This window comes from Furipterus horrens, unplaced genomic scaffold (genome assembly GCF_987537825.1).
Source record: "Furipterus horrens unplaced genomic scaffold, mFurHor1.1.pri manual_scaffold_3, whole genome shotgun sequence".
NCBI classification, from domain to species: domain Eukaryota; kingdom Metazoa; phylum Chordata; class Mammalia; order Chiroptera; family Furipteridae; genus Furipterus; species Furipterus horrens.
Window position 1 is genome coordinate 3316033 of NW_028327173.1, and position 15258 is coordinate 3331290.

At 54.7% G+C, this 15258-nt stretch overlaps 1 protein-coding gene across 1 annotated transcript in view; it reads right to left on the reverse strand.

Moving 5' to 3' along the window:
• The window catches only part of DNAJC11 (DnaJ heat shock protein family (Hsp40) member C11), a 46949-nt gene that overhangs the window by 6977 nt on the left and 24714 nt on the right, over positions 1–15258 (reverse strand). The window contains exons 5-7 of the mRNA XM_090268518.1: positions 4376–4504; positions 3604–3726; positions 2660–2733 (exon numbers count right to left, since the gene is read on the reverse strand). Coding sequence (XP_090124644.1) covers positions 2660–2733; positions 3604–3726; positions 4376–4504 — 326 coding nt within the window. The remainder of the gene's footprint in view (positions 1–2659; positions 2734–3603; positions 3727–4375; positions 4505–15258) is intronic.

Here is a 15258-nt window from a genome sequence, read left to right on the forward strand (position 1 = left end):
GGAAGCCTGCGCACGTGCCTCCCTTTCCCCTGCGCCAGCTCCCAGCACGGAGAGCGGGAGGCTCGGTGGAGTCGTCCAGCAGTGCCCTGCTCACCTGTCGCCCCACCCCCCCGCCCCCATTCCCACCTCACCCATGACCAGAGGGCCCTGCACGTCCGCGGCCCGGCCAGGGCAGCCACTCCGACTGCACGTGAGGGTCACCTGGAGGCTCCCTAGGCTGGCCGCACCCTAGAAGCACCTGCTAACCCGGAGAGCACTGCCTGTGGCTCCCGCCCCGGGGCATCCTGGTGACAGTGTTCACAGCTTGCCAGGTGACGAGAGGTGTAGCAGAGTCTGAGACCCACTGACCAGAGTCTACCCCAGACCAAGGCGGCTGGAATTCCCGGGTGGGGCCCAGGCAGGAAAAGATGCCCGTGGGATTCTGGTGGACTGAAGCCACTTGAAAAGCTGGGACAGGAAGTCCTCAATGTCTCAATAGGTCCTGTGACTTTTCGCAACAGGACGTATAACGAAGCCAACTTCCCCACAGGCCGACAGACATCAACAGGAGCCAAGTTCCCAGGGCATCTCGTGGGCACAGCAAAGAAACAAGGTCCAGGCCACAGCCTGCTCCATCAATCTCAATACATGGGAAGTTCAAGCAGACGACCGCCTAGCCTGGAGGCTCGCGGTCAGGCAAGGTACGTCACGCGCGGAGGCTGCGCGCAACGAGGAGGCGGTCCAGAAAAGATCGAGGCGGAAGCAGCGTCAACAGCAGCAACAACAGCCGTCTGCCTTCACCTGTACCAAGTGCGGCAGGGATTGTCACTCCCGAGTCGGACTGCACAGCCATTCTCGGCGGTGCAGATAGACTCTCAAGAAGCTACGCCATCGTCTCTCGAGACGGACGGCTGCCGCCGCCGCCGCCGCCGACGACGACGAGGCCACAGCCTCCTGCAGGCTCCTGCCACCCAGCGAGCCATGCCCGAGAGGCCTCTGAAGGCCGTTTGCAGGGAGGCAGCCCCACCTTCTGGTTAAAAGGGGTATTTCCTTCCAGCAACAAAGGAATTCACACCACTTGACTCAAGGCGCTGAACAGTGAGCGAACCTGTGCCTTTCCTCAGCAGCCCAGCAGGCGCCTGGCCGCCTGCATCCGGGCCCTTCTCCTCCTCCCAGGTCATGCAGCTGTCACCCTGGCCGTTAAAATAGTAACAAACGGGACAGCTCCGATCACACGCGCTCCTTACTCAGACTTCAGACGGCGTCCTGGGCCCAATGGCTCCTGCGCTCCTTACCCTGCTCGGCCCCACCCAGCGCCGCCTTCAGCGCAGCTGCAAGCCGCACCGAGGGGCTGCCTTCCTGCTTTCCTGGGGCCAGGGGGCAGGCAGGAGGACAGTAAAAGCCACCCCTAGAATTTTAAGACCGTGACACAGGGGCACTTAAAGAACCAAAATATAAAGAGCGAGATCCCGTGCGTTTTTACCCAGCGTGCCCTGGGGAGATGGACAGAGCTGGGGAGATGCTCGCTGGGCAGGCCCTGCGCAGGGGACGGAGAACACTGCTGCCTTCCTCCAGGCTGACCCTGCACCTGCCAGCTTTCCCATCCCCAGTTTGGACTCACAAGGAACCCGACCCTGGGCTGAGGGCACCCTAAGAGCAGGCACGGCACATGAATGAACCAGCGTCCTTGTTTATAAATCTTCATTCAAGTCTGATAAACGACACTGATGAAATCCCCACACCTGCAAAAGCGGACGACCAGCCAGCCCTAGACCCAGGTGACCACTCCAGGGACAGACACTTTGAGGCTCAATCAGGATGAAACGGCCAGCAGATTCTCCTCAGAGACATGTCTCTTTATGTGTCCCATCTCCAGAATGACCTGCTCCGCTTGCTCAAACTAGGGCGTCCCGGGCCCCTTCCTGAGAGGGCCCGGGGTCAGCGCTTTCAGCCAGCATCAGAGGTGACAACCTAAGCAAACAGGGTCAGGGCAACACTGACATACAGAGGATACACCGTTCCCCTGACATTCTGGTTAGAAGCAGAAAGCCTTGTCCCCTTCCCAGAACCACTGATGCGCGTCGTGGAGCAGAGGCGGGAGAGGCCGGGTTCTACCCCAACAGGAGCCCAGGGAACCGCCCCCGCCCCCCCCACTATTCTCCTTCACAAGCTGGTCTCCTGCCCCAGATGACACGCCACCACCTAACATGTCCCTCATCCTCTGTGTGTGGGACGGACCTGCAGACTCTTTTACGACTAGACCAAAGGGCAGCAACTGATCTTATCTGTAGAACGTGGCCGGCATGGACACATGTCTGATGGGACGTGAGCTACCCCCATCCCAGGCCTCCTTGAGCTGCATTTTCTCTGAGCTCACACAGGTACCCCCCCCTGCCTCCCGCCCCCCGAAACGGAGCCACCTCTGCTGCTCTAGAAGGACAGGAGTCTGACGTCACTGCTGCAGGGCTTAAGGCTCCGGCACGATCCCTCTGCAGAGCACTGAGCAGATGCAGGCTCCACGCAGTGCCCAGCACCCTGCTCAGGCCCAGCCTGGCTCCCCGCCAGCCTCGAGAGCCTACCCCAGGGAGCCTGTAGGGCAGGCCCAACTAGAAGAACGCGCCGCTTCTGATCTCCTAAATCCGCAAAGACCGTCAAAGAGGGTTTATCTCTTTATATTTACCATCGTGGCGTGAGATTACGGAACAGCTTTAGACCAAAGAGAGGCCCCTGCAGGTCCCCAGCTCCAAACTCTAACTGTTCAAAAAAGGAAAAGGAAGAGCATTAAAGGTGTTCTGTCTCACAGTGGGGGCGGGTCTCCGGTCGGGACTGGCTATGACCCTTTCGTGGGCTTCCTAGCCCCAGGCCTCCGCCAGGGCTCTGAGGAGGGGCTGGGAGAGGCTTACTGCCTTGCCTTCACCTCTGCCAGGGGAGCACCGTGTCCACTGACCCAAAGCAGGCAGGCCCCCGTGAGGCCCGTCTCAGAAAGGAGCCCCTCCCTTCAAGGAAACACTCCTCAGCTCCCCCGCGCAGGCCCCAAGGGGAGACGGGCCCCCTGCGCCCTCCCTGTGCAGTCAGGTGGGGCTCCTCCTGCAGCAGCACCCCCTCCTGCTCTGCCTCCCTGTCTGCAGGCCTCCCAGGTGACCGGAGGCGTCTCTCAGGGGCCCAGTGCTCCGCCCGTCAGCACCTCCGTGCTCATAGCCCTGGCCGCCCAGCCAGCCCGGGCGGCCTCAGTGACGATCTGGGGGCTTTAGGGCAACTGATCAGTGAGAACCGGATGCAGCTCAATTTGCTTGGCAGAACCGGCTGTTAAGTGACCGCCAGTCAGGGGACCATGGCACCGAGACAGAGGCACTGCCTCCTGAACTGTGCAGGAAATGGAACAGCCTTACGGGTCAGATTTCTGGAAGTCGGCAGCTCCAGGGAAGCTCGGTGGTCCTAGCCTAAGTCTGGGCCGTTCGGCAGACTGAGGGGCGTCCTTCTCAGATATGAGGCATTTTTCTCCTGGGGGTTAACCTGTGGAGGCCGACATCCGGTACCTGGCCCATGTTTTGAGGGCCAGCCTCCAGTGTCTGTTCAGAAATAAGGCTTTGCAACGGAGCGCATGGGGGCCGGCGGCGTCCTTACCTCTCCCCATCCCTTGGCGGAGGTGACCCGTCTGAGCGCGAAGTTGATGGAACCCCCTCCGTTCCCGTTCTGGGTTGAGAGGCTTCCGGACAGGATGGCCGTGTCTGTAGCTGTCAGAGGTGCCTAGGAAATGACACTTGCTGGTAACAAATGAGTCAAGGCGACAGGAAGGGCTAGAGCAGCGGCCTGCTGAACACACCCCAAGAGCACGGCCCCACGTGCAGGCGGTTCCGGTTAAGGCCATTAGGAGGCAGAATGGCCTCAATGGCTTCACCTCTCCCCTCCTTCACTGTTTCAACTGCACACGCTGCCAAGGTCACGTTTTGTAAAAGCTTTAATGGGCAAATGTCAAAAAACCAGGGGAAACAACAGCGCTAAGCGCTGGTTCTTAAGTGGGCAAATGGCGCCCGTCTGCATGGCATCCCTCCCAGGCCGGTGCCGACGGGGCCAGGACCCCCGGCTCTAGGTGGCCACACGTGAAAATAAATGAGCCGAGGAGGCAGAGACCCACTGTAGCCTCAGCAACGGCCAGGCACTGCTACATCCAAACAGCCCTCGGACGCTAAGGCCCCCGGCCCGGGCACGCGTGCTGCTAACGTCTCGGCAAAGCAGGGGCCCACAGGCTGTGATAGGAGCTCCTCCCCCAGTGGCTCTCTGAGCCCCTTCACAAACACGGGTGGGAAAAACCCTGGGCCCTGGCCCTAGCTGTGCCGTGTGCTGTGCCTTGCGACCCTGGCCCGCTGCCCTTGGGGGTTCTGCGCGCTGTACGTACCTCGATGGACTGTGATATGTGCATCTTGTTAATTTCGATCTGCGGAAAGCCACTTCCGGACACATCCTCGTACTCCTCCTCATAGCGATCAAAGAGGTCGGTGGCATCGATGCCAACGCTGATGGTCCCCTGGGGCAGAGAAACAGGTGGTCAGCACTGCAGAGGTGTCTGTGCAACGAGATGACACACTGCCGTCAGCAGGGGCGCGGGCCGCTGGGTCCAGGCAGGACGCCACCACCAGCCCGCAGAGCCTGAAGGCCACGGCTCAGACCGAGTGACAGCAGGGCGCCACTGACCTTGGGTCAGAAAACCCGTCATGCTGCAGGTGAAGGACATGCCGGACAGGACCCATTTCAGGGCTTTAAACCAGGTCTCCGGATGTAACCCATGGACATACACGACAACCGTGAAACTAGTTGTGCGGATTAATCACTTTCCTGTTCATGTTCTTTCATCACAAAACTACCTTAAGACTGTTTAAAACATAAAAATACCTTCCAAGGCAAAGAAGTACAAACAAAATAAATTATGAAGAAGTGGGAGACTGAAAAGTTGTTCCGCCCGCTAAAATTAATTTGAGAATTAAGTTTTGAGAAACAGAGCCCTACATTCTGACTGATAAAAATACTCCTTGCTCAGAAAATCTATGTTTATTATTTTCTTAACTTTTCAAATGGACATGTATCTTAATCTAACATGTAAAACCATGACCACACATATTTTTATTACATTCTCTGCAGCCCATTTTTAGAAACAAGATTTAATTTACAAATAATATAAACTGCACCCATCTGAAGCATACAAGTCAGTGAATTCCCACAGATCAGACACGTGAGGGAACTAGGGATGAGCCTGCGGGTACCCAGAGGCGCAAGCAGGCCAAGGGGCTGGAGCAGAGCGAGAAGGCCGACGAGGACCTCGGGGGGAGCTGCGCACAGGGAGGTTTGGGGACAGCACCAGTCTAACCCTCTCATCTAGGCCGGGAGAGCAATGACACCAGATTTCCAGTTTTAAACCAAGTATTATCACCATCAGTGGTGTCACCCAAAGGTGCCCTACACTGAGAAGCCAGAGTGGCTTTGGTGGACAGGCCTTCACCTTGTACTTCGAGCACCTGCCACCAACTCACATGACGCTGTGAGAGGTGTGGTGGCTCTAGGAGGTGACAAGGGCTCTTCTCCCATCTCTTTCCAGGTGAAGTGCACGGCCCCTCCCATCCCAGGACCTGCGCGCAGGTGCTCGGTGATCCGGGGCTCGACACCGCACTCCTCCCCGTCTGCCGGTGGCGGGAGAGGTCAGGTGTGCTGCCCATTTGGTGCATCAGGCAGGTGGCCAGCGCCTTGGCCTGTGGTGCATATAAAGCTGTCCAGCTACCGGTCAGCTACGTCCACGGGAAACGTGAGGTGTGTGAGAACAGGCGTGGCAAGCAGAGGTGGGCTGGCCTGCGGACCCCATGACAGCAGTCTGCACACCCTCGCCACTGCTTTGTCATTGAGTGTGTACATCATGGGGGCGCTGCGCTGTGATAGCCACGGTCAAGGTTCCGGCCCAGGCTCAGCTGGTTAGAGGGTTGTCCCCGTACGCCAAGGTTGTGGGCTCAACTTCCTCAGGGCACATGCAAGAACCAACCAATGATGCATCCGTAAGTGGAACAAGTTAACGTTTCTCTCTCTCTCTCTCAAATCAATAAATAAAGATTTAAAAGACCTTTTTAGGTGCTGTGAACCATGCTGTTTCTGTTGCTGTCACAGGGACAACGGCCAGATCACTCCTCAGTGACGGGGCCTGTGCTCCCGAAGAACTTCACTCATTGATCCCGAAAACTGATTTTCATATAATTTTCACATTTCAAAACCTTATTCTTCTTTTAATTGTTTTCGAGCACTTAAAAACGTAAGGGACATCTTTAGCTCACAGGACACACAAAAAGAGACGGTGGGACAAGTCGGGTGACTCCTGCTAGACCCCTACAGGCCTCCCTTTCAGGGGCGGGGACTGCAAAGCTTTCTTTCTGACGAACCCTTTTAGGCAGCAATGGGACTAAATAAACAGTAGGTTAAAAAAAAAGTACTACATTTTCATTTCCCTACAAAGTTAATGAACTTTTACAACTTGAATGTTTTTCAACACTGACCATCTGTAGCGCCAACTGCAAACATATGAAAGTCACGTCGAGAGAGAAAAAGGAACAGAGAGAAACACTGATCTGTCGTTCCACTTATTCACACAGTCCTTGGAGGCTTCTTGTGTGTGCCCTGACCGGGGATCGAACCCGCAACCTTACTGCACTGGGATGTGCTAAACACTGAGCTGCCCAGTCAGGGCTGAAAATCAAGTCTTAGATTTGCTAAAGAAGCTCTAGCATCTTCTTCAATGTTCAGTTGTTCTTTTAAGAGCACACAGCTGCAGTGAGCAGCCCTGCGGTGCATTCACACATAACTGTAAAAATGACTTCCTTTAGATCCAATGGTAGCCCCTCTTTGTTACTTTCAGTCATGTTTCCATTCTGAGGTCTGTAACGCACGGAGGAGAGAGGAAGAGCTGATCTGGCTGGTCTGTGAGCAGGAGGCTCTCCTGACCGCTGGCGAGGGATGCCAGTGCCCACCAGCGCCAGCCAGACGCTCGGGACAGATCAGCCAAGTCAACCCTGATGCCCCCTGGCTTTGCTGAGGGCGACAGGCTGTGGTCAACTTGGCCAAACAGCTCCACGCTGCGTGCAAGGCTTTCTGTGGTGCTACGCAGACACCAAGTTTGGTGCGGTACAGTGTCGCGGTAAAAACGTTTTCACTGAATCAGGAGCCCCACGGATCAGGAAGTTCCTAGAGTGAGCGCCAGCGCACTGATGTACGATTGTGTCCGGACAAGCCGTGCCAGCCCACCTACGGGAAAGGACGCTGCAGCGGTTAGACTCCACCAGTATTTCTGCCGATTCGAAGTAACAGGAGGATTTCCGTGAAGCTGAGTCTGAACACAAGAGGAGGGGCAGCCTGGCGGGCCCTGCAAACGAGGAGTGCCTGATCCTCGCGGAGGTCCTCTTACATCCAAGCACCGCAAACCCTGCAGCTTTAAAAATGTGTAAGAAACTGCAATCACCGAACATAAAGCGCGCAACTGAGAATACTCTGAAACTCATCTCCTGGGGGAGAGCCTGAACAAATAGAACGATCAGAGCTCAGTTTATTTCATCCTGAAATTCTGTGGTGGCATTAGGGAATATTTAAATTTTGGGCAAGACTCTTCTGGTGGAGCTGTCATTTTTAATTAAATTTATATTCTGTCCTAGAATGGAATGAAATTGAAAAGGCCGAGTTTTGTGGCATCTAAATTTGATGAGGCATTCAAAAGGTCCTAAAGACAGTTATAAGAGACTTGTCAGCGAAAAATACTCTGAGTGGAGGCAGAAAGACAACGCCTGGGAAAATACATGGGCCAGACTAGACGTTCTAAATGGAGAAATTTAGAATCGAAACAGTACTTTCTCAGTTAAGAACACTGTGATATACAGAGAAGAATCAATTAAACGTCAGAAACATCAAACTTACTAAATATAAATGCAACTTTTATGAAGATGGTAGGCAGTTTTGTGAAAGAAAAAGGCTTTCAATACCCTTTCTTCAGCCCTGCCTGGAGTGCCTCAGTGGGCTGGGCACCTCCCCTCGAACCAAAGGGTTGCTGGTTCGATTCCCGGTCAGGGCACAGGCCTGGGCTGCGGGCCAGGTCTCCCTGAGGGCATGTGAGAGGCAGCCGATCAAAGTTTCTCTCACATGGAAGTTCTTCTCCCTCTCCCCACCCCTCAGAATGAACAAATACGTTCTTCAGAAAACCGGCAGGGACAGTGAGGTCAGAACCCGCAGGCGGCCTCCCAGGAGTCCCGCGGGCGGGCATCCCGCTGGCAGGGCCTCTCCTTGACGCTGCGCTGGCCCGGGGACGTGCTCCTGCCCCACGGCGTTCCGTGGATGTGATGGTGCAGACGTTGCAGAGGCGTCCGGAACACGCGCTCTGGGGAAGCCAGCCCATACGTGACACCCCGAGGACCCTGGGGCTGTTCAGGTGTGAGGAAGCCCAAGCCAGCGAGGGGGAGGCCACCCTCAGCGTGCCGGTCGCCCAGACGAGGCAGACGGAGGAGACAGTGAGCACAGGTGCCGTTGTCAACACAAGGGCCAGCTGCCCAGGGACGCACCCACCAGAGGAGGCTCCATGGGAGAACTGGCCAGCGGAGCGCAGTCCGCTCGCAGAGCCGTGAGAGCGAAGACCCCGGTCCCGAGCGGACGGCCACGCGGCAGTGGGCCACCAGAGCACGTGACACTGCTCAGTGCGGACCCACACGTCAGAATCAACAGGCTGCTTTTGCGATTTAAAATATTGTTTTTACTTTTCTTTTTTTTGTTGTTTCTACTTTTAATATTCACATAATACAAAAAAAAATTGTTTTAGTGTGCACAGGTACAAGTGAAAGGAATATTTAATTTTTTTTAGTTTTTTAAGAGTTTATTTGGGCCAAACTGAGAATAGGCCCCAAAACAAAATCTCAAATAATTAAGAAAATGCTCCAAGAAATATTTTAGTTTTGAAAATAGTATTTACTGATTAATTTTAGAGAGAAAGGGGGGACAGGAAGAGAGGAAGTGAGAGAGAGAGAGAGAGAGACACCGCTGTGCTGGTCCACGTACTGACTGATGTGTTCGCTGCTTGATTCTTGCCTGTGCCCTGACTGGGGACAGAACCCGCGACCTTGGCGCACTGGGACAGCAGCACTCCAACCAACTGAGCTACCCAGCCAGGGCCTGAAAATCGTTTTGAATAAACCTTTCTTTGATTCTCCAATATAATGAAACCAGTGTTGGCCCATCAATATTCCAAAAAATTATATGGTTTTAATTATTTTAAGCACCCCCTTTTGCTCTCAAAATGTCCCGGTTTGGACGGTGAGTTACGTGGTAACCTCGTCTGTAGGTCACTCTGAGGACGCTGGCCTACAACCAATGATGGCAAAGTCACCGGAGCTTTTCGGGCCAAGTGACCTGGTGTGACCTGAGTGTTGCAGGCTCACTTGGCAGCGGTACCAACGGCAGGAACTACTGATTCACGTGGGTGCACTTTGTGACCGGCCGCCTCACTGACCGCATCAGCCCCGTTAGTTTTCGGTGGGTTCTTTAAAGACTGGCGATCATATCACACGCAAATACTGATGGCTCTTCTAATATTTATATTTTTATTATTTGTCTAATTGTATTGACTAAAACTTATAGAATGTAAAAATAGGGTTTTATTTCCTTTCCTTTTCCCATTGAAAAGAACTTTGAAAATGGTATTTATGTTAACGCTGGACCGAATATCAACCTATTTTTACCAGAGGGTAGAATAGCCTTTAGAAGTTTAAAAATATTGCTCAGGTCATCACTTTTCAACCGTTCTGTCATTTCTTTAAACAAGGACAGAGCATCCGAACACTAACGAGCCACTGACTTCCGAGACTCGCCAGCCTTTGGCGCTGACCCGCGCTGGTGGGACAGGACCGGCTAGCCCCAGAGAGGCTGCGTGCACAGGGAGCCGACCGCCCAGAGAGGGGCCGGGCAGGCCGTTCTGAGGGTACAAGGACACATCTGTCATATTTTCGACAGGGGTTCGGACGGCAGCCCCTGCTCTTCCTCCATTTCAATAAGTACCCTTTGAAAATGGGCTGGTCACAGCTCCAGAACCAAAGAGGGTCTTCTCTACACACCGAAGAGGGGTTTGGTGGCAACTTATAATTTGTTTTCTCTTACGAGATAATATACTTTTAACCCTTTGAGTGCCATACATAATTGCTAAAATCCATGTGAGAAATGCCAGGCTATTTTGCTGAGAAATGCAGAGTGTGAGTGGGGCGCACGGCGCCACAGGCCGTAACCATGCAGGCAGGCCAGCTCGGCGGGGCTCTAACACGACCTTATTTACCGACACGGCAAGCTGGACTTCATTTCACCTTTGGGTGTCACAAAACCTCATTCTCCTTTTGATTTATTAACAATCACTGAAAATGTGGGAAGACCCAACCTGAGCTCACGGGCTGGACAAGAACGGGTGGCAGGCTCCAGCTGCTGCGCTCGCTCTAAGGCGCCTACCTCTGCGCTCGGTGTAAGAAGAGCAATGATGGCCAGTTCTGTACACAGTCCTCCCGTGCAGTGAGGACACGGTCGGAAGTCTGCGGGGGCGAGGGGGGGGGCAGATAAAAGCGCGGTGACCGCGAAGCCCCAGAGCCTGCCTGCGTGGAGCCAAAGCCTCCTCCCTGCCGGTCCCCTCTGCTGCTGGTCCCACGACCACTGCCCCGCCTGCCCTCTCCTCACCGCAGGCCAGCCCTCCGTTCTAGTTCACTGGGGCCCCAGAACCGTGGTTTTGCCCTTCCGCCCTGGGCCACCTCTCAGTATGACAAACACGTCTTCATGCACATCACTCAAATTCTGAGCGCGCCGGGTTAGAGCCCCTCCCGCAGGGTGAGAGGCGCCCACCAGGCTGGAAACGATGCGTCCCTCGCCCCTCTGAGTAGAACCAGTGGTTCTCCAGCCAGGAAGGTTCGGTTCTGAATCATGCCCATGTTTGCGCATCGCTATCTGGCCATAAGGGTGATGAGACATTTCTGTCAAATGCGATCTCAATGGCTGCTATTTACTAACTGAAAACGCCACCAAGAGAGGCCACGACACTGAGAGGCGACGTGGACCCGCTCGCCTTAGGATAGCCACCGAGTCCACGGTCCCCACGGACTGGTCCTGAGACCAGCGTCGGAACCTGCGGTCCCCAGCTAGGGGACCAAACTCAGACCGGAGAGGGTGTCTCCCAACTCAGTGCCATCTGCTGCCCGTCCAGTGGCCCCCACGTGCCCCTGTGTACGAGGTCACCTTTAATTCTGACACCTCGTTTACAGGTGACGCTGCTGACAGGATGGAGGGGGACAGTCCTCTTTCTCGGTGCCTTCCACAGCCAGCCAGCTCTTGTCTCCTCCAGAGATGCCCTCCGCTTCACGTAACAGCACTTGATTCCTTGTGCTCACATGACAACGTCCCAATTCCTTCCATTTCAACAGCAGCCCGTCACTGCATACGGCAAACGGCCCTTCCTGCCATCGACCACACCAAGCGCGTGGGGTCAGACCGCTCCTCTTCCACACGAGGACCCCGCCAGCCAAGTGGAGTCCAGCTGTGACATCAGCATTGTTGCCAAGGGGGAGGCTGATGTCCTAACTGCAGGCTCCTTCCGAGGGCCCTAATCATTAGCCCCGGCAACCAAAGCAACTCCTTTAAAAATAACTGAGTCATGCACTCACACATCTTTATGAAAACATTTTGGGATTTAAACATGTTTTTATAGTTATATGTCTTCCTTGATACATTATTTAATTTTTTTCCTGATAATGCTGAATTGTGCCTTTAAGCTATTACAGGAATCACGCCGATCAGAGGGCCTTTCTGAAATGAGAAAGGATGTCTTGCCGGGGAGTTCATGTGCACGTCTTTAATGGTGGAGGATAACGGGGTGGGCCAGGTAACACTGCAGCCGTCGCCATGGAACTGTTACCTAACAGGGTCAAGAAGGAAAGCAGGCTACACCCTCACAGACACTTGCCCAAATGATCCCCAACTAAAGGCTCTGCCTCACAGCGGCTCTGGATGAATTCGCTGACGAGGCAGCAACAAAGTCCCACAGGTCTGCCTGGGATCCCTCATCTCCAAAGACTCTCACAGCGGCTGCCACCCACCACGAGTTAAGATTTACGGGTATTACCAAAGAAGGAACTGAAATAATCGATATGAATGAAGACAGCACCGAGCAACCCTACTGTATGATCTTTGCCTCTAAAAGGCAAGAAATGTAGATGGATTATGCCAATAAAGCAGAGATCTTAGAGACAGAGGGAGGAAGGCCAGGGCGGTCTGATCCGATTCTGGGCACACAGCCCTGGAGGGTGCCGAGGAACCATGCCATCTGTCCAGCCACAGTTCCCTCCCCCGCCACCAGCTCAGTGTGTACGGCCCTGGAGACCCTACGATCCCTTTCCAGCAGGAAATACATAGGAATTTATTCCCACACAGCAAAGGCAGAAATCAGAGGCAATTAAACTAAGGACCCTGGGGACTTGGGGTCTTCTGACCCCACACTGTGGGCCTCATGGCAAACCTCCCATTCCACCAAGGGAGAAGTGGGGTGAAGGCTGGAGAAGTGACCTGACCCAGGGCACAGAACCGGGGGGCGGGGCCTGATCCCCAACCCTGGGCCCTTGACTCCAAGTAGAAAGCTCTGCCTCATTGCCTCTAGCATGCGTGTGCGCATGCCTGTGTGCACGTGTGTGTGTTCCACACTCAGCCTTCTGGGTCCCACAGTGCTATCCAAAGCTCATTTCCGACACGCCAAGACCTACGGGTGGCTGGCCAGGCCGAAAGGGCACCAGGCCTCGGCCCCAGGAGGAGGCCGCTGGCGCTGCCAGAGGGCTGCTGGAGAACCCCGCCGACGGAGGCCACCCGAGCCCAGCCGCTGCAGGCCGAGGGCGCGCCCAGCCAAGCCCAGCGCCTCCCGAGCGGTGTGGAATGGAACACCGGGACAAAACTCAGTTCTTAACCTCCCCTGGGTCTAGTACCCCTCTGCGTTTATTCAGCAGGCTTGATTTTCTCTACTTCCCCCCCCCCCCCCAACCATCTAACAACCTGGTGTGGTAGTTAGGACAGATATTCTCATTTTTGGAAACGAGAAAACTATCCATCAGTCAGTTTGCTCTGTCCTATGTTCACTGCCAAGTCAGATTTCTGACCTACGCTTTTCCCCACTTGACCTTTTTGCCTGTTCCTGGCACAGACATCCCACTGAACATCCCTGCCAACAGTCTCTTGTTGGTGAAAATGGAGAGGAACATCCACCCCGGTGTCAGATGGCAGTATCACAAATGTCATCTCGTCTGCTGCTACCCTGCGAGCTGTCGTCCTTTCTGGGAGCCTGGGGGGCAGGCCAGTGCTGAGCCCGATGGTCACCAAAAGGGTCCTTCTCCCTGTGGTCTTCTTAATAGAGGAGATCACCGCTTTCTTTGTGGGATAAGAATGTTCTCGACCTTTCCACTCATCTTGAAAAGCAAAACACTCAGAAATGGAATAAAAGGTCCAGTTCAAAACCTCTCCTCAAAATGCCGCAAGAGTCGCCCTGGCTGCTGTGGCTCAGTGGACTGAGTGCCGGCCTGTGAACCAAAGGGTCGCCGGTTTGATTCCCAGTCAGGGCACACGCCCGGGCTGTAGGCCAGGTCCCCAGCTGGGGGTGCACGACAGGCAACCACACACGGATGTTTCTCTTTCCTTCTCTCTCCCTCCCCCTTCTATTAAAAAGGAAATGCTGCAGAGCCAGCATCTGGTTATCACTCAGTATTTCTGGTTATAAAATGCCTTACTTACTTGGAAGCAGTTTATGGAAGGCCCTAGTACTGGGATTCTACCATATCTTACGTGCTGGTTTGCAGTGGTCACAGCTGTACTCCCTCATGCCACCGAATGTGGCCCGGAGACACATCTCCACGGAGTCCCAATGAGCCGTCTCTGGGCATACCCAGATGGTGACTTCATCACAGGCTCAGGCTGCTGGGACGCTCTTTTTCCCCTTCATTGCTCCAAATACAGCGACATCCCAGCCAGCACAGCAAAGACCCCAGAGCCATAGTCTGCTCAGGCCAGGCTCACTTCTGTCTCCTTACCCTCACCTCCACCGGCCAGTGCTGACCTTTCAAACCAGACCTGCCCTTGCACCAGCTGGGAGAGCCAGGAAGGGAACCCACTAGAGCTCAGGGTGCCTGGGAGATTTTCAACCCTAATTACCGCCTACTCCCTGAGTTGGTGTGACCAGTGATTCCATTCCCTGCCTCCGTCTGACCAAAAGACAGCTGCGGACCACTGAAGCCATCATCTGCTGGGGGGCGGAGGTGGGGGGGGGGGCGGGCGGGCCTGGAATGGAGGGGTGCCGGCATGCACAAACAGGCTCGGAAGTGTCAGATTCAAATAGATGGGAGGTTCTTTAATATCCAGTCCTTTAAATGCTGTGTGGGTCTTCCACTTTCCAGAGTGTATTTGATCAGAAGTTCCTATTATCGTGTTTCCCAGCTGTAAGCTAACATCTGTTCTTTTCTTTAGAAGATTTTCAGGCCCTGGCTGGTGTGGCTCAGAAGACTGAGTGCCAGCTAGCGAACTGAAAGGTCACAGGATCGATTCCCGGTCACGACACATGCCTGGGTTGCGGGCCAGGTCCCCAGCTGGGGGCGTGCTAGAGGCAACCAACCAATGTTTCTCTCCCTCTCTTTTGCCCTCCCTTCCCCTCTGTCTGAAAATTAAAAAAAAAAAAAAAGAAGAACTTTCAGAAGACGTTCAGGCAGCCTCCGAGGCAGCCCAGCCACACTGGAAGAGCCCGGCTGCCTAGCGCCCTGATTAAATGCTGGGCCACGTTCAATCAGTCATTTAGAACAACTGGCAGCTCGGACTAACCGAGGGAGCCTATTTGCACAGGGCGGGGGCACGCACCCAGGACAGTGTGCTTCTCCACCAAATCAGAGGCAAATGATACCACATGCAAGACTGCAGAGTAACTCCCAGACTCCAGAGCATCACTGATTACAGACTTAACCTCCATCAGGGACTTGGTCGAGTGAGAGGGTCACCTTGTCACCACCAAAACAGCCTGGTGGTTGGTGTTCACGCACCACCGTCTGGGGATGACGGGCCTGGCCCCCTTCACACAGTTTGGAAATGTCCCCAACCCTCTGCCTCACCCCGCTCTCCCTATCCCACTGCCTCGGTGTGTCCCCCGGGGGCTGTCCCTGCCTGCCACTGCGCTCTAACAGATTTCCACACGTCGAGGCTTTGGGCAGAAAACCAGAGGAA